General features: G+C 39.2%; 1 protein-coding gene across 1 annotated transcript; it reads right to left on the bottom strand.

Annotated features, from left to right (window-relative positions):
• Positions 1–5,102: 5,102 nt before the first annotated feature.
• Positions 5,103–12,457, bottom strand: LOC121995859. The gene is made up of 23 exons (XM_042549632.1): positions 12,014–12,457; positions 11,834–11,939; positions 11,642–11,743; positions 11,407–11,466; positions 11,255–11,333; positions 10,960–11,107; positions 10,133–10,256; positions 9,811–9,991; positions 9,540–9,568; positions 9,286–9,434; positions 8,722–8,824; positions 8,531–8,626; positions 8,389–8,438; positions 8,156–8,279; positions 7,960–8,022; positions 7,790–7,849; positions 7,551–7,712; positions 6,915–6,988; positions 6,757–6,850; positions 6,186–6,322; positions 6,028–6,108; positions 5,394–5,499; positions 5,103–5,299 (listed from the first exon to the last, which is right to left on the bottom strand). The coding sequence occupies exons 1-23, from the start codon at positions 12,403–12,405 to the stop codon at positions 5,225–5,227; spliced, it is 2,595 nt and encodes an 864-aa protein (XP_042405566.1). The 5' UTR covers positions 12,406–12,457; the 3' UTR covers positions 5,103–5,224.
• Between the last annotated feature and the right edge of the window lie 6,334 nt (positions 12,458–18,791).

The following is an 18,791-nucleotide window of genomic DNA, read 5'->3' as shown; positions in this document are numbered from 1 at the left end:
CAAACAGAATCCACCGTTTGTCGGCTACCACGCTGCTACACTAAATGCCAGGGGAGCCAAACAGAGCAGAACCGTCTGCCGGCTACGACGCTGAGTCACTTGACCAACGGAGCCAAACAGCAGAACCGCCACACACCTGCCTGATATACCACTAATCCATGAGTGGTGGTGTGTGCAGTACAAGTAACTGGCGATGTGCTCAACCATGGTAGAGCCGACAATCGCGCAGCATGCAATCATGATGCATGACTCTAAGCATAGCAATAAACTGATCAGCATAACCATATCCATATATATAAAATGAGTACCGTAATATCGATAGTCAAATACGAAGATCTAAAGTACATAGGTCAGATAGGAAATCAAAAACCTAGGTCCTGAACATAACAAGCATGGTATGTCACTACCTCTCTGAGCATATATATATATATAATCATGTGGGTACTAGCATAAAATGCATATCAGGTAAGCAAACAAGCATGTAACAGGTATCCGGTAGTGACGTATCAAAACAAGGACGAACATAATTATTACTAAAGGCTATAACCTACTAGACATATCAACATGACATATCAAAAAGATAAGTCAAGGTACCCGCCTCCAATGCAGATCGAGCTAATCAACCTCTATGTCGAAGTGCTCGTCCCGAATCAACGTCCTGCAAATCACATGATTATAATTTAACTAATTACATATGCAACAATTAGCTAAATCTCAACTCAACCTAATTAGGGAAAAACCCAAATCAAACCATCCATGATTCCTTTAATCTTTCCAAGACACTCCACATTTTATAATCAATCCAATGATTATATCATTCATAAACTCTTCTATTTATCACAATGTCAATTTAATTAACAATCCATCATAACAAATCATGATACTAATCTCATAATCTTATAAATGATCATGTGACCTTCTACATCAATCAATCAATAAGATTTCCATCATAAATCCACAACAACCAAACATCATCGTCTACAACTAACCAAACCACCACATCTGATAATCCAACCAACAATCATTCATCCTATCCACATCACACTACTCACATCCAAATATAGACAAGAATAAAACTTCAAAATTCACCTAAAACCAGATGAATTGTTGTTGACCCACAATTGAAGAGACGAAACTGTATGCTGCTGGAAACTCAGCCAAAACCATAGTAAACCCGCTGCACCTTTCCATTCAAACATTCCAAATCAATATCTATAGAACCACAACCAAGAATTCAACTCAAATTCTTGATTCATAACATTTAACTAACAACTTACCTCCTTTGAATCCTCAGCTGATGATACGCTGCTGGAGAAGGTTGCTGTCGGAAAAGATGACTTGTACGAATCTAGCAGCAATCCTCGACCCCACAAGAATTTCCACAACTAACAATCTGCAACCCAACACCCCTAGATCAAAATCAACACTTCCATAACTGAGCATAGAATCAAATCCTCAACCCTTACCTTCAAGAATCGCTGCTAGGGCACGAAAGGAAGGTGGCAGTTGTGCTGCCAAATCACAGCAGAGGGCTAGGGCATGACCTCCGCGATAGAGGGTCTCTACAGCTCCGGCGATAGCCGACGACGTTGTCAATCGGAGAAGAACCGGAGATCGGTAGAGGGGAGAGGCGCAGGATCGAGTCTGGTGGCCGGCGCTAGGGCACAGGAGAGGTGAGAGGAAAGCTAGGCACGGTAGGAGAGGTCAGTACCGAGTTGGCTAGGGCACGACGTGATCTCTGCGCGTCGGCGTTCCTGATCTCAGCGGCGGAGAGGGCTCGACTGCCGGTGTTAGGGCAGAGGGGAGGGGAATCGTCGTCTGCGTCGGCAAGAGGAAGAGGAGAGGTGGCTCTCGTCACCGGCAGCAGAGGGGGACTGCGGAGAGGGCCGGCGGCGGTTAGGGCACACGGCTTCGGGTTCAGCAGTGAGGGAGAGGGAAGCGGCGTGGGAGAGGAGAAGAAGAAAAAATAAAAGAAAAGTAAAAAAAAAAGAAAAGGAAATGATTTAAAGAAAATAAACATTTCCTCTTTAAAATAGGGTAGCCCAAACAGGCCTTCCTGGGGCCCTTTTTTATCCCCGTAAACTCGTTCATACGGCTCCGAAAAATTCCCAAAAAATTTCTAAAAATTCTGGAAAATTTCCTTATTATTATTCGCCATTTTTCCGGTATTTTACACATTGTTTTTAATTCCTTGCAACTTAAGGACAAATGACATTCATTAACAAGTAACATCCTTGGTGGATGTTCATAACCTCAAAATGCCTAGGTAGATATGCATGATCCCTAGATTAGGGCAAAACCAAAAGTTTACATCTCACTAAAAACTATATGGTGACTTGTATGTGGTTTCGTACACATTAAATACAAGTGAGATGTTAGGATGATGAACAAAACTCAAGATGTTGATTTTGTGCATTCTTGTGAGTTTTAAGTTCATCAAACACATAGTTATGTGTTTTCCAATCATTGGGAAAGCTAATGTACAAGTCATGTGCATTGAGCCCAAAGAACATGGTTGGAAATTGGTTTTGAAAATGATTTCAAAAATGTTTTGGAAAACCTTGGTGAAGACTATCTTTTGATAGTACTCATCATTGAAGAGTTAGGCACAAACTAGAAGAAAACACTAAAGTTTTTACAAGTTTTCTAGTTTGTGTCAATATTTGAAAATATGAAGTATTTTCTTAGAAAACTATTTTTCCATGATAATATATGTCCTAAATAATGTCTACACAAATTTTTATAACTTTTGGAATTTTGTAGATTTTTCTAGGGGTTTCTAAAATTGACTGAAATTGAATTTCAGCCTTTTCAGAGCTTCAATCGATCACCCGATCAATTGAAGGGTCTCAATCGATTGGACGATCGATTGAGAGCAAGCTTCTCGCGAATAGAAGCTTCCTGGATCGATCCACCGATCGATCCATCCCTCCTGTATCGATCAGTGGATCGATTCAAGCAGGTTCAATCGATTGGGAACCAACTCCAATCGATTGGGAATGCTGATTTTGGCTGGTAAAGCCTGATTTCAGCATTTTGGACCATCTTTAGTCTAGGTAACCATTCCTAACCCCTCAAAACACATTTGTATATGTTAGGGGGAGTTTTCATGATGAAAACAAGGACGGATTGGTTAAGGAAGACTAAGTAGAAGTTTAGGTTGAGGTTTGGTTTCAATATTGAATTTCTGAACCTCAAAACTTCTAATTTTGGGTTTCCTAAAGGTTTAGGGATTCCAAGTCATTGTTGGTGCAATGACAGAAGTTACGTTCATGTCTTTAGGGGGATTTACTCTTTAAGGACATGAAAAATTATTTTCATACACCTTGGAAGGTGGTTTTACCTTCTTTAGTGAAAATGCTCAAGGTTGGGCATGAGAATACAATGGAGAGTGGATATCTTCATTGTTTAGTGGTATATGCTCAAGGATGAGTTAACAATACCACTTACGATACAAGCTTCCCGTGTTCGACCCGAACACTCAACTTAATTTCATCAATAATAATTCATTCCACTAAAGAATTATTATTGAACTACCGCAACAATCCCAAATTTCATTTTGTGCTCCTTCTTATTATGAGTGTGTTGGTCTTCCTGTGTTTAAGATGTCGAATGCCCACTAATTAAATGAGTTACTGATAACTCTCTTTAATTAATATCTTAGTCCAAGAGTAGTACCACTCAACCTTATCGTCATGTCGGACTAAGTCCACCTGCAGGCTTTAACATGACAATCCTGCTCAAACGGTCCATGGCGGGAGGGGTAGAACGGAAATAGCAGGGAAATAAGTATGTCATTTGATAGTTAATAAAGTATATATAATACACCTTTTGGATTTTTTTTGAAACCGCCTAGGTCCTTTGATAAATTAATAACTATAAAATTAATTATCTCAATTTTTATATTTTATTTTACTTCTAATCAAGTTAAAGTATTTAAATAGGCACATGCCATAACCATAATGGTAACAAATCATTGTCTCCAATGCGTGACTGAGTTGGTTATTATATGATAAATTTGTATAAATAGGTAAGAGTTGATTCCGACGAATGCAGGGAAAATACCCTCCCATATGATAATTTGTTTGTTTTCTTGATTTATCTCTATAGATGGGTGTGGAATTAGTGGTGTGGGATGTCCGAGATCAACATATGATTGTAGGTAACAAATCAATGTCTATGCTTTTTCAAATCTAACCTTCAAAATATGGTGTACATTCTTCAAACTGATCATTAGTTTGAAATTTATTTGAATACCATTAAGAGTGCATTTGTAACCAAGCTAACTGTCTTCATTAGTTTCTTTTGAGCACATTTAAAGTCGTGTAACGATGATTGATGTTTCTTGATATTTAGTAAATGCACAACCTATCTTATAGCAATAATCTTTGTTTGGATAAGCTGCATAAGTTTATGATTTTTTTCCCTGAATGAAGTTTATCTTATTTTGATGGCATTTTGTTGTTCTTTCCCTTTATGCAAATTTAGCTGACCCCGATAATGCTTGGTTGTGTTGTTATTATTTCACTTTATGCAAATTGTAAACATTTCGCAACTCTATGGTTTTATCTATGCTGGACCTTTCGGCCACTTTCTCCACAAACTTATGAAAAGAAAAAATTAAAGGAAATGAAACTGTTGCCAAAAAGGTAACTTATTTTATATGCTCTCATCCAGTAATTTGATATCCTGATTATTTATCTAAGTTTTTCTAAATTTTCATTAAGAAACTTATCTCATCAGATAATTTGGAACAACGAACGGCCTCACCGTAGATTAACATGCTTTTTATGGCATACTATGGATTAGTTGGTGAAGGTTTGCATTCTATCAGCTTCCCTATGTGAAGTTATCGTCATAGAACTTTTCCACATAAATTAATTACTCTTGGTTTGAAACCCTTTTTTGTTATAATTTTCTATGCTTGTTACTAATTACTCTGTTTTCCTTTAACTCACTTTTGAATCGTATTCTCTTAATAAACTTATTTCATATTTTTCCCAGATAGCTGATGGCCATGTGTCTATAACTCTCAATTTTTTGTCCAGATCAAAAACTTCTAGTTGGCTAATACGTATTGAATGTTTTTGTTAGCTTATGAAGATATGCAATTTCTGCTCATTTATTGAGGTAGCAAATAGATACAGCAAATACTAGATACGATAGCAAGTCTGTTGTCAATCCAACCATGCGATTCAAAAGTTCATGCAACTATAATAAAAGCTCAAACATAATGGCGGTGGGGGAGCTTGAATGGGTCGCCAAAAGCTCCAACGTTGCCGGGACGAGAGAGCACAATCTGCATCATTCAAACATGAACAAGAATCAGTGATTTGTAACTTAAAGTGCCTCTTTTTTAGTTTCCAAGCATTTGTATATATGATTTCAAATACCTGATAAAGTTCCAACGTGCACGATTGAAAACCAGCAGCACAGTAGATGAAATAGTACTCCCAGGTACGCACGAACTTCTCGTCGAATCCCAGAGCAATAATTTTGCTGAAAAACAGAGTGCCAGGAAAGTATCTAACTAAACGATATGCCAAAAGATTAGACAGAAGAAAAAACTAGCCAGCTATCTGATGAATCCAGAACTTTGTCCTCTACCGTGTGTTTTCGGTCGATTGAATAGTTATGTTTAGTTTACTCTGGAGAACAGATAATAAATGGATGAAGGAAGATCAAGATTTTAGGCCAAAAAGTAACTGCAAATGATAATCTATCCTTCTTCGGTCATTTTCACCCCTTTAATGATCTATCCTCCGGAGAAAAGTGAGCATTAGTGCTTTTATTCATCCTTTGTTTAGGTTCATAAGCAACTAATCCATCTCCATTTTGGCTTTGATGATAGAATCAGTTATAAGATTTTGCTCCTCACAAGATATGGTAGTACATTAGTGATTGTTAAAGTGTGTAGGTGGAGTACTTAACTTGAGATATTCTACTCTTGACCTCTTACTCTAATTCTCCCAGAATCATGAGCTGTAGTAAAGGTATTGTTAACACTGATAAACGATAGGTACTTACTCCTTATTTGCAAGTAAATTGTTCTTCCAGCTTGTGATTGTTTGATAGTACTGGATGCCAATGTTCTCAGCATGTTCGATGCTACAACATGAAGACACATGAAAACCCAAAGGGATACTGAAATCGCTACACATAAATTCATTTGTGAAACTTGTTACCAGAATTTAGATGAAGCCATCATAGCTGTTGTTATTCTGTTCAAACTAGGAACACATAGTCCAGGAAACACGTACTCCTTGAGGAACTCAGAGCTTCTCCTGTATTCATCGTAGCGTTGATCTGGAATACTGCTGAACTGCAGGCCGACCGTGATCAAACACATTAGATTCTCAGCTGCCATTGATGCAATAATTTACTGTAGAAAAACATGATTTAATAGTAACATTAAATGGGTAAAAATGCTATGAACCTAAATCTTCAAGCCTCATTTGAACTCAGGTGGTTTAATTGATCTAATATTAACCTCATTTCTATATGGAATGTTGGATGTTCTAATTTTCTTAAATTATTCATTCCTATTTTGTTGATATACTTTATATGATTAGCTCGATAAACATTATTATTGTTGTTCTATTTTTTTATATGATTTGCTTGATAAAATAGAACAAAAATGTCTATCAATGAGGATAACTAAACAGTCCAATGATCATACTTTGTATCGAATGCATAAGATCAAGCATATAACTAAGGCAGTCATGATAAATTAAAAACAATAGCCATTCAGTGAACCTGGAGCACAAATATGCCATCTTCAGCCAGAACTGAATTGCAGCAGCTGAAAAATTCATCCATGAATTCGTGACCTATTGCTTCAACCATCTCACTGTAACTAGTATTAGTAGGAGTCATACGATATGTCAAAATAGTAAGTTCTGAGTGATCAGTACCAAGAGATGATACGGTCGTATTTATGATTTTTTGGCAGATGACGATAATCCATCAGCATGAAATTAATGCGACCCTGAAAATAGGCCACTGCTTTTGTAAAGAATATGTATTAAATCTAAGGAATCTATATGCTATAAAATTCTAACAAAGACTGAAATCATTATTGTTTGCCTAAAAGAACAAATTCTATAATCTTCACATTGTTCCTGTAGAGAAAGTCTTCATCACAAATGAATTAGCAAGTTAAAATAATCTGTTGATGTGTAAAAATCAGTTAGCTGTATTAAAGCAAACACCCATTAGTTCCATAAGATAGCAGTAGAGACCAACCTCTTATGCCATGAATACTTTTCGGTTTATACTTTGGGACTGTTGTCTACTTTGGTTTTCGTCTTCCTTAAATACATTTACACCTAGTGTTCATCTGAGAAGCTTTACTATAAAAATCATATCATCCTGGACTAGTAACTGAACAAAGCATACACTAGTACAAGTTGATGCTGTGAACCATTTACCATCTTATTGGCTGCCTTTGTAAACCTTAGCTTATCTCATCTCCCAAGTAGAATGCCATAATACCCCCAATACAAATCTCGTGTCAAATATTTATAAGTGCCCAGATGAAGAATACAAACCTCGAGTCCTTCGTCTTTAGCTCTTTTCTTTGCAAACTCCAGTTGTTTCACAGATAAGGTGATTCCTGTGTATCTGCAGCCAGTTTGCTTAACAACCTCGATTGCAAAACCCCCCCAACCACAACCAATCTCCAAAACTTCATGCGTTCCATCAATTTGAGCCTTGATGTTAAAGTAGAACGATAAGACTTGAGCTAACGATGAAATGAGACACCAAAGTGCTCCAACAACATGCTCACCTTTTTAATTAAAAGAGAGATTTTGTGAAGCTGTGCTGTTTTCAGGTCCTCATTCAGTGTCTGAAAAATTGTTTGGGAAGGAATTTTAGAATCTAATAAATGAACCTAAGTTGTATATAATGTTAGAAAGAATAATGCAAAGCAAACCAAGCAAAATAGAAGTTCTGAACCTTGAAAATGGCACAGGAGTAGCTCATTGTCTCATCCAAAATCAGAGAAAAGAAATCATTACTCTGTCATGAGATGAAGTTAATTACCAGATTAAACCAAAAAAGAGATTCCACTTAATATAGATTTTCATTCAATTATTAGAGTTACAATAATGAAAAAGTTTACAAGGAGTTTGCATAGCAGCTGAAGTCTAACCAGATCATAATGATTGGAGATGTTCTGAATTGCTTGTTTTATAGTGTTTTGTCTCCGCATATGCTTAAAAAAGTATCTTGCTGATGCAAATCCTGCTGTTGCAAACATTGGTGTCCACCAACCTCTGGTTATTTTGTCAGAAAATTTTTAGCAGTAGAAACAAGTTTCATATTTGTGCATAGTATCGGTAATGCATTCAGCAAAACAAAAAACAAAGCAAGGTATGGAGACACCTAAAATTCCTTCCAAAATAGTTCCTCAGTTCCCTGTTAGCAATAAGAATCTACCCAAAAAATGGAAAACATTAATTAAAATTGCAAATTGAGTGGCAGTAACTGGCATCTAATCTTTCAGCTTGTGCGCTTGTTAACTTACCAAAAGAAGATCCAGAAGACCTTTTTCTTTATCAACAAATGAAACATACCCATTTATATATGCATCCGCAAGACCTAAATCCGCTTCAGTGGCAATCTGTCAAGATAGATATGACGGGTAAGGTTTTGGCCCGGTGTACTGGAAATTGGTATTCAAACTAGGACTGTTCATAATAAGACAAACAAGTGGACCTTCCAATAGAACAAAGGATTATGAACTCTAAGAATAGCCTTTTTCGTATTTTGCTTTCTTGTTCCCTTGAACTCATATATATTGCCACCTTCTTCTAGCAATCTGAAATTATGATGTAGCATGGATTCAAAGGAATGTTGCATGTGAAGCCTAAAATTGCTGAGATATTGGACAAGTAAATAAATAGTTTCTAGAGAGCCTATGCATGACAGATATCCATCTCAATTGCTTGCTCTCAGGTTATATTAAACCATGTATTAGTTAATTGCAGAAAATTTGATGTTCTAACTTATAAGTATTGGTAATTGTGTGATTTATACCCTTTCTTTTAATTTCAATATCTATAATGTACTCCACATTGTTACCATTGTACTATGATCACAACTTACAGTCTTGGTCTTTTGTTAATTTAACTATATTGACTTTATTGGTGGCATTCAAAACCATGTGTTTATTTCCCAAGAAATGCAAGATTATCCTTTCTTCACTTATTAAAAAAAAAAAATGACAAAATGACCTTTTCCAAGGGGAATCTAAATATGCAAGCAAATCAACACACTTACGTTAAGGAACCAGTTGAGATATAACTCTCAAGAAATCTAATCACAAAATATCTTGCTCCACGTTCCATTAATGATGGTACCATATGTATTGGGTTTCTCAATAGAATAGAATCTTTTCCAAGCACATTGTTGGCAGCAATAATGCCTGCCTGTAAAAGAATTGAGATTTGCAAACATCAAGCATTTCATTCCGTTTCTGTTTAATGATTATAAAGCATTCTGTGTTTAAATCCAAATGCAAGTAGTTCTATCACCTTCAGTCCATCCTCATGGGAGCCATAACCTGTGAATCACCATCCAAATAATTGAGAATTTCAATTTCAATTTCTATTTGAAGTTTGATACGATTCGAAATTTAGCCCTTTCAGTTAAATTTTTCTCAACTTGGCTTTGTCAATTCATGTTTTTTGGTTTCAGTTAGCTCTTTTCGTGCAACACTCGCTAAAATGTTGGAATGAAATGGTACCAGAAGAAGACTCTCAATTTGACACCTAACTCTTGATTGCTACAACTTCCACAGCTTACCTTGGTACGCTCCAGAAAACCATATTGCTCTTTTTCCCTGTATGTCTTCTAGCTCTAAGGCAGCTTTTGAGGCAGCAACAGATGGAAAAGAATGGCTGGTGCACCATTTAAGTAAGGTGTGTTTTGGAACACGTGGAGGGTTCAGAGTTACAAGAAACGGTAGCTTGGTTGAACCTAGATTCTGCAGACATATTTGCACCATAAGTTTTTTCACTGACAGTTAGTAATCTTTCAAGAGATATTCTTCCTAACAAACCAAATTCAAAGAATGCATGATGTTAAACTAATGATATGTGCTTATAAACTAAAAGGCACAGCAAACCTGCAACACATTTAGCCAATATGTGACACACACTCCATCGTGTGTTGCCCCAAGATAATTACAAGCACTCCATGCTGCTGGATTTTTAGGCATCAAACTTTTGTCATGATGAAGATAAATATCACTGTACACAGAAACACACTATACTTCAGTTGGTGAGGAATGAGAAAATATGAAGTAATAATATTATAAGGACATGTATGTGTGAGCTTTCCTCAAGTTTAATATTTGAATTGAAATTTGATAACATTATTATCCAAGAAGACCATATTCACGAAAACCCAAAGAAAAGGTTGTTTCATGTTCAAGAAGCTTCACTCTCCAGCTCAATATAGACCTCATTTTCTTACAATTTAGTGATAAATTAAAGATCTAATTCAGCTGCAATTTCTATATCAAATGAACAAGAAGTATTATGCAGAGGTAAGCCTGATTTAATGACTCTAGAGCATATAATCAGATGTGACATCTATGAATTGGTTAGATGCATTTAAATGATAACCCAAGTAATCAAAAGTCATAACTGAAATCATACTTAGTTAAAACTAATAACTATCATCTATATGTACTAATCTCTTAAATTAAGAGGTAGAGTTTAGTATTCTCTCTCACTTGTTACGCTCAACATTGATTCTAATATCATGTTAAAGTCATCGTCGAAGTTCAATCCTACCCAAAATGCCAAGGCACTCCAATCAGCGACATCTTGGTATTTAAATACGATTATAAGTCTCACTAAACAATACAAGACTTAAAGGTGGAGCCTCATGTCTCCATCTTACTTCCTACTCTGTTTAGCATGTCTGTTTTCAACAACAGCAACATACCTATATACATATTGGAAGGCACCAAGTATCCTTGCCTCCTCGAAGGTTGCTTGTTCTCCTAAAAGCTTCAAAGCATCCGGGGCGTGGGCGCTAATTATGCACTGATCATACATCTCTTTCGAGCAATCTGCTCCTACCACACAGCATCCTGCCAAAAAGCCATATCATTGTATTTAACCAAAGATGATCATAAAAAAATCTTGATCTGTGAGTTTATCAAAATAAATTTGATCAAGAGGATCCAATTGATACCTCTGGTCAATGATCAACAATCATATACAAGAAAGCACTTTACCTCCATCAGTACTAAAAACTGATTGCACAGCATATCCTGTTCTAATTGTGCATGATCTTCTCTCCAGTTCTTCTCTTACCTGCTTATAATAAGCGTCGAGTTAAAAATATAGCTCTGACCAAATTTATAGATACACAAGTTTACAAGGTTACCCTGCCAATATAGCTCTGTGAACGTGACTTGACAGTATGCCACTGTGGACCACCAGATAGCTGACATGTGTTTGAGAGCATCATAAAGATCAAGAAGATAAAAATGTGGTATGGAGTGAAACTTGTCAACGTAATACTAAAGAGGCTTGTAGAACACTAGTTAGAATGAATAACAAGATGGATGATCACAACCAAAGTAGAAATAACAGCAAAGTTAAGGCAGAAGAATATTAACCTGAAGAAGGTGACTATTACGGAAAAAGGAAAGGACATAATAAGCTGGGAAATGCAATACTGCATTGGGAGGGCATGACCAGAAAGTGGCACAAATCGGAATCTGTAACCTCACAAAATTGTTTGTACAAACCAAACATCAGTTACTACAATAACATCGAAAAAGAATATAGGTTCTAGTGATTAATCTCACAAGATGACCCTTCTGGAACAACTCAGAGTAACCATGAGATTTGATGAAGTGCTCCAGCGTCTCATTGCGATCTACATCTGGATCGCCGTCCAGCTTCTCGAGGTACCTTTCAGAATTAATGGTTGATTTTCTCCAAACATAACGAGAAAAATATTAAGGGTCTAGCGAAATTAAGCTCACTTGAGGACATCTCCCTTGAATTTGACAAGTTCTTGAATCATTCGCCAAAAGTATGGATTGAGTAGATTGACCTTTTGCGAAAATAAGCTAGAGAAGCCATTCCGGCTTCCCCATTCGTATCCTTTGCCGTCGTCCAAGCTTACAGCAAACGACATGTCTGAAACCTCCGTCTCCACGCCAAGGCTCTCGAACAACTCCATCATATTGGGATACGTCACTCGATTGAAGACCATGAAGCCGAGGTCAAGGAGAATGCCATCGAAAGAGACCGTCTTAGCATGGCCGCCCAAGTAGCCTTCCTTCTCGTAGACCACTACCTCCGCACCGGCTTTCGCCAATGTGTAGGCCGCAGCCAGCCCAGTGATCCCCGCGCCCACCACCGCTACCCGCATAGCGACCGGAATGTTGCCTCGGGCGGCTGCCACCGATCGACGTGAGAGCCCCCGGCCGATTGGAGTAGTGAGTGGAGAAGGAAGCGGGAGGAGATGGTTAAATAATGGATCATTGGGCTGAGGAGTGAATAAAATACGAGCACGTTTTTGATTTTCCATGTTTCTTTTTTCCTTCATTGAGTTCGTGTTTCATTTATTGTCCATTGATTTTGTTAATTATTTATAGCATGTAAAAATATAGAATGCATCCTCGCGTTTCATTCGTTCTTCATTATTATTTTTTTATTAATTGTCAACGAAACAATCACTTCTTGAGTTGTTTATGCGGGTCTACCTTAGTAGCAGCAGATTACATTATTGGATGAGTGTTTATGTAAATAATATAGCTGATCCTATCCGAACGAAGGAAGTTGAAAAGTCGGGGATGAGATGATCATTGATGGGATGAAGACTTCAATCCTATAAAATAAAACTAAATCAAGGCAGGGGTTCCTGACATTGACCCTCCGACACTCAAGTCAAAATCAGGAACATAGAATGAGTAATCAAGAAAATGATCAATCTTACTTTTCCTCATACCTGGCGTACCTTTTTATACCTTTCTCTGTGATCGTTCATCTATCCTTATTTAACTATATTAATTGCCAGAGGAAGACTTCTTTGTCTTGACTTCTGTGCATTAATGATAAATAGAGTGTTCTTCTTGGTATTGACTTCTTCATATTTAATGATGATAGACGGAATGTTCTCTTTTGTTTTCTTGTCTCCTCCTGTGTAGTGTCATTGTTGCGTCGGATGGGCAGTTCGAGCGGTTGGTTTTCCTACCGAACAGGCGGTCCGAGCTCGTTTTTCTGCCGACCGAAACAATCAATTACAGGTTGTCCATTCATCCGACCGCCCCATGATGTCCATTTGTCTGATCGGCCGGGTGATCCACTTGGCCACTCCTTTGTTGATCAAGATAACCAGACAACCACCTTTGGCCGAGCCTCTTTTCGTAAGCTCCGACGTTGACCACCTTGACTTTGACCGACACCGTGTCAATTGACCCGTGACAGATGAACTCCCCTTTATGGCCGCATCAATAACAATAGCGTTAAACATAAACAATGCAAGTCATTTACTTTGATGATCATACTTAAGCTTATACTCGACGACAGATATTTCTGCTGACTCGATTTTTCTTTGGTCAACCGACGACAAGCATGATCATGTAACTGTTGGAAGTTTATTCCACAATTACGTTACGTTGGTGGAGATATAAAGAGTGTAGTCTAAATTGAAATTATAATATACATCATTCAGATTTATCTATCGAGATGCCTTGAACAAATTATCTCAACCGGTCTATGTAGGTTTCAAGCGGCATTTTCAAATAAGACACTTCGTATAGCCGAATGTCAAGTAATATTGAGTCCTACGATTATACAATCTCTTTAAAACAAATTCGTCTCAGTAGTGCTATGATATTACGCTAGGCATCTGTTTTCCATTATAAAATGACGAAACCACGATCACAATCTAACATAGGTTGTCATGACAAGTTGAATGTTTATCTGAACACTGTCACTGGTATCTACTAATAAGAGAATTGCATGGTAGAAAGAAAGAAGACAAAACAAGAGAATCAAGGTGGAAAGATCTCTACTCTTTGAAATCCAAGAACAATTTTTCTTAAAATCTCTCTCTCAAGAACATTCTCTTCCTTAACCACTTGCTTGAGAATGCTTTCTTCCTCAAGCCCAACTCTCCTTATATGGAGAGCTTTTTCTTGAGAAGATCAAAGACTTGAATAAACAAAGTGTTGGATCGAAAGCGCTAGAGGGGGAGGGGGGAGGAATAGCAAACACTAAACAGATATAAGAACAAACTATGCAAACACCAAGATTTACTTGGTTCGGAGCCTTGGGCGACTCCTACTCCAAAGCCCGCGATCATTGATTGCTTTCGGTGGACAATCACTATCAATTTGTAAATCTTTACAACTTTTGAAGTACAATTCAAAGAAATAAAATATACCAACGACACAAGAAAATAGTGAAGTTGAAGCGTCTGGTTGTCGGAGTTGAGTTGCGACTTTGTCGGAACGTTCTTTAAGCAGCACATGGAAGATGGATCGTGTTTCAGATGATGCCCTAAGCTGCTGGTCGAATCCTGTATATAAAACTCATGGAGGGCGCCTCCAACACCATGGAGGTCGCCTTTGTTGATACAGTTTGACCTGACTGTTGTTTTGATGTTGATACGGATTTAAGTTTGTATCAGATGTTAATTAAACTCGGTTTGATTAATGATCAAGGTTGATCAGGTGGAAGGGAAAAGTCCAAGTTGGAAACTTGGCACGCGAAGTCGGAGAGAGCTCGTTCTCCGGACTAGGTCAGAGAGGGCTCGGTAGCTCGTTCTCTAGACCTGACGAAGTCGGAGAGGGCTCGGTAGCTCGTTCTCCGGACTAGGTCAGAGAGGGCTCGGTAGCTCGTTCTCTGGACCTGACGAAGTCGGAGAGGGCTCGGTAACTCGTTCTCCGGACTAGGTCAGAGAGGGCTCGGTAGCTCGTTCTCTGGATCTGACGAAGTCGGAGAGGGCTCAGTAGCTCGTTCTCCGGATTAGGTCAGAGAGGGCTCGGTAGCTCGTTCTCTGGACCTGACGAAGTCGGAGAGGGCTCGGTAGCTCGTTCTCCGGACTAGGTCAGAGAGGGCTCGGTAGCTCGTTCTCTGGACCGGACGAAGTCGGAGAGGGCTATGTAGTTTGTTCTCCGGATTAGGTCAGAAAGGGACCTAAGTGGACATTCCATGGTACATTGGATCGGTCGACAGACCGATCCAGTGACACATAAGACAGTGGATCGGTCGGCAGACCGATCCAGTGAAACTAAGTTTCCATAGATCACTCAGTAGCACACTGAGTGTAATCTGATCGGTCTGTAGACCGATCAGGAAACACTCAGTAGCACACTGAGTGCAATCTGATCGGTCTGTAGACCGATCAGGAAACACTCAGTAGCACACTGAGTGCAATTTGATCGGTCTTGGAGACCAATCAGGAGATGATATTGCGAAGAAAAGAAGGCAGGGGATCGGTCTTCCGACCGATCCACCTGCAGTCTGATCGGTCTCCACGACCGATCAGACAAGCTGTGGACCGATCAGGATATGTCCTGATCGGTCCATGGATCGGTCTGGTGACCGATCCACACACACAATCAGATTTGTTTCTGCGATTCCTCCACTGCATTTGATCTGCCTGATTCATATAACCCTCTGTGCTGTTAGCTTTTGAGTTTGCAGGATCACAGGTATCATTCCAAGCCTAATTTCAAATTAAGTCCATAAGAGGAATACGACAAATGACCTTTCTGCTGTGATTCGCGGCGCATGGTGCATTTGAGGCATCAACGGCTACTGGTGTGATCTGGCTGCGATCCGCTTGACTCCTGGTGATTGGTTCGAGCTCAGAAGACACCAGTGAAGACTGTGATTTCATTGGTGTGAGTTCAGAGAACCAGTAAGGAGGAAGAGGGATTGGCTGCAGCGATGATTTTGTGCAGATTGACCACGATCCGTGACAGCAGAGGACAGGGGCTTAAGAAGCAGTAAAAAGGGAGAGGAAAGAACAACGAAAAAGCAAGAAAGTTCTGTTGATCGTTGAGGTGTGCTAAGTTCTTGAGCTCTCGGGTGAGAAACTGCTGTCTGTGAGTTCTCTATTTCCATTGATCCTCGCGTGGTTGTAAGCGATAGTTCATTCTTCCTTGCCACCGAGCTCTGTAAGTCTTGTGCTTTAACATATATATTTTTTGAGACTTTGTGGAGAGGTTACTCCACCGAGAAGGAGGATCTTTAGCCGGAATTTTTCCGGGGTGCGATCTACCGAAGATCGAGGGGTCGTCGACCTTACGGACACGCCGAGGAGTAGGGGCAAGTTATCCCCGAACCTCGTAAATCCTTGTGTTAGTGTGCTTGTTTCCTCCTTGTTTTAGTTTCCTAATTCCGCTGTGCTAACAAGTTTCGTTGTAGAAATTTGTGTTTAAGTTTTTAAGAGGCTATTCACCCCCCCTCTAGCCATCTAAGATCCTAACAAGTGGTATTAGAGTCTAGTGCTCTTCATCTGGACTAACATCCTATGGAGCAAGAAGATGGCCATGAAGGAAGGATTCAGCACCAATCGCCTTCCCTATTTCGACGGAGCAGATTTTCAGTATTGGAAGAGCCGCATGGAGTATTACCTCAAGACTGATATCTCCATGTGGTTCTCGGTCAAGGAAGGATTCACACCACCTAAGGACGAAGAAGGTAAGGAACTCGATTCATCAAGGTGGTCTACCGAACAAACTCGTAAAGGGCAAGCCGATGCCAAGGCGGTAGTCACCTTACAATGTGGGATTACCAAGGACCAACTCGTCAAGGTAGGTCCATTCTCGAGTGCAAAAGATTTATGGAACAAGCTTATCGAGCTCCAAGAAGGAACTCGTGATTCTCGGATAGCCAAGAGGGACCTATTCTTGAATCAACTACAAAATCTCACCATGAAGGAAAACGAAACGGTAAGTGAACTACATGGGAGGTTCAAGGAAATCATCAATGGTCTCCATTCCGTAGATGAATGCATGGAGAATCGCGATCTAGTAAGGTACGCTCTTAAAGCCTTTCCAAGGAATGCCTTGTGGTCATCTATGGTAGATGCCTACAAGGTTTCCAAGGATCTTTCCATTGTTAAATTAGACGAATTCTTTTGTGAAATGGAACTTCATGAACTCGCTAACAAAGGTCAAAGAGAGAAAGGTATTGCCTTAGTTGCAGGACCAAAGAACAAGGATGGAAGAAGAAAGAGGGAAAAGAAGAAGGAGAAAGAGATTTCTTCATCTACATTCTCCTCCGAGTCCGATGATGAAGGTGGATCATCATCAAGCGAGATGGCAAATTTTGTGAGGAGAATTATGAGAAGAAGCCGAAGATACAAAGGAAAAGGTAAACCTAATGATCAAAATATCGATAAGACTAATGTTACATGTTATGAGTGTAGCAAGAAAGGCCACTACCGGAGTGAGTGTCCAAAACTCAAGAAGGAGGAACGGGCCAAAAAGAAGGAGGAAAGAGCCAAGAAGAAGAAAGCTCTCAAGGCCACTTGGGATGAACCTTCCTCAAGCTCATCGGAGGAGGAAGAGAAGAAGGAGAAGAGTACTCGGCAATTGGCACTCATGGCAAGGGAGGAGTCCGAGTCCGAGAGTGATGACTCAAGCACTTCAGCCGCGGCTTCATCATCTTCGGATGATGAAGAGGTAACCTCTTCTCACTTAGAAAAATGTTATAAGACTATTACACATTTGTCTACCTTGCTTAAAAAATCAAAAATAGAAAATAAATCATTAAAAGAAGAAGTAGAAAACTTGAGGACCCTTAGGGAAGATGAGGTTGATGACCTACATCTAGAGGTCCTTGAGGATGAGAACAAGGCCTTGAAGGGTGAGGTTGAGAAACTCAAGAAAATGCTTGAAAAATTCTCAACTAGCTCTAAGACCCTAGACATGATTCTAAATGCCCAAAGGGCGGTCTACAACAAGGCTGGATTAGGATACCAACCTAAGGAGTCTAGCTTTATTTCTTTAGTGTCAAGAATCCAATTTCATAGATCGCATGTTTCTAGGGTTCATGAGACTAGGAAGAAGGTAACAAAGGCATGGGTGCCTAAGTCTTTCATTGTAGATGCATTAGGTCCCAAGATTTGGGTACCTAAAACATCTATCTTTCGTGTCTTGTAGGCATTGGTAAAGGGGGAGCGTCTATCAACTTGGTTTGTTGATAGTGGATGCTCCAAGCACATGACCGGGGACAAGTCACTATTTTCTACCATTCAAAACAAAAATAGAGGTAATGTGTCCTTTGGTAATAATGGTAGCCTTAAGGTTATAGGGGTTGGAGACATTCATATATCCGAATATCTCTAAATCAAGAATGTCCTTCTAGTCAAGGGGATGACTTTTAATCTCCTAAGTGTCAGTCAATTGTGTGATACGGGTTACACAATTGAGTTTCATTCGAGTCAATGTCTAGTCAAAAACATTGACACACTTGACACGGTACTAGTAGGCACAAGGGTAGATAACATTTATCAAGTTTCTTTTAAAAGTGCTACTAATGCTCTTGATAAGTGTTTCATGTCAAAAGAAGAAGAATCGTGGCTTTGGCATAGGAGGTTGGCTCATGTGAACATGAAGAATATCCGGAAGCTGGTCAACAAAGGGTTAGTGCGAGGCTTACCAAGCATCAAGTACCAAAAGACCAAATTGTGTGATGCATGTCAGAAGGGTAAGCAAACTAAAGCGCCTCATAAAGGTAAAAGCACTGTAAGTACAACCACTGCCTTAGACTTATTACATATGGATTTGTTTGATT

The sequence above is a fragment of the Zingiber officinale genome, chromosome 6A (assembly GCF_018446385.1).
Source record: "Zingiber officinale cultivar Zhangliang chromosome 6A, Zo_v1.1, whole genome shotgun sequence".
NCBI classification, from domain to species: domain Eukaryota; kingdom Viridiplantae; phylum Streptophyta; class Magnoliopsida; order Zingiberales; family Zingiberaceae; genus Zingiber; species Zingiber officinale.
Note: the sequence above shows the minus strand (reverse complement) of the source record. Positions and strands in the feature narration are given on the sequence as shown.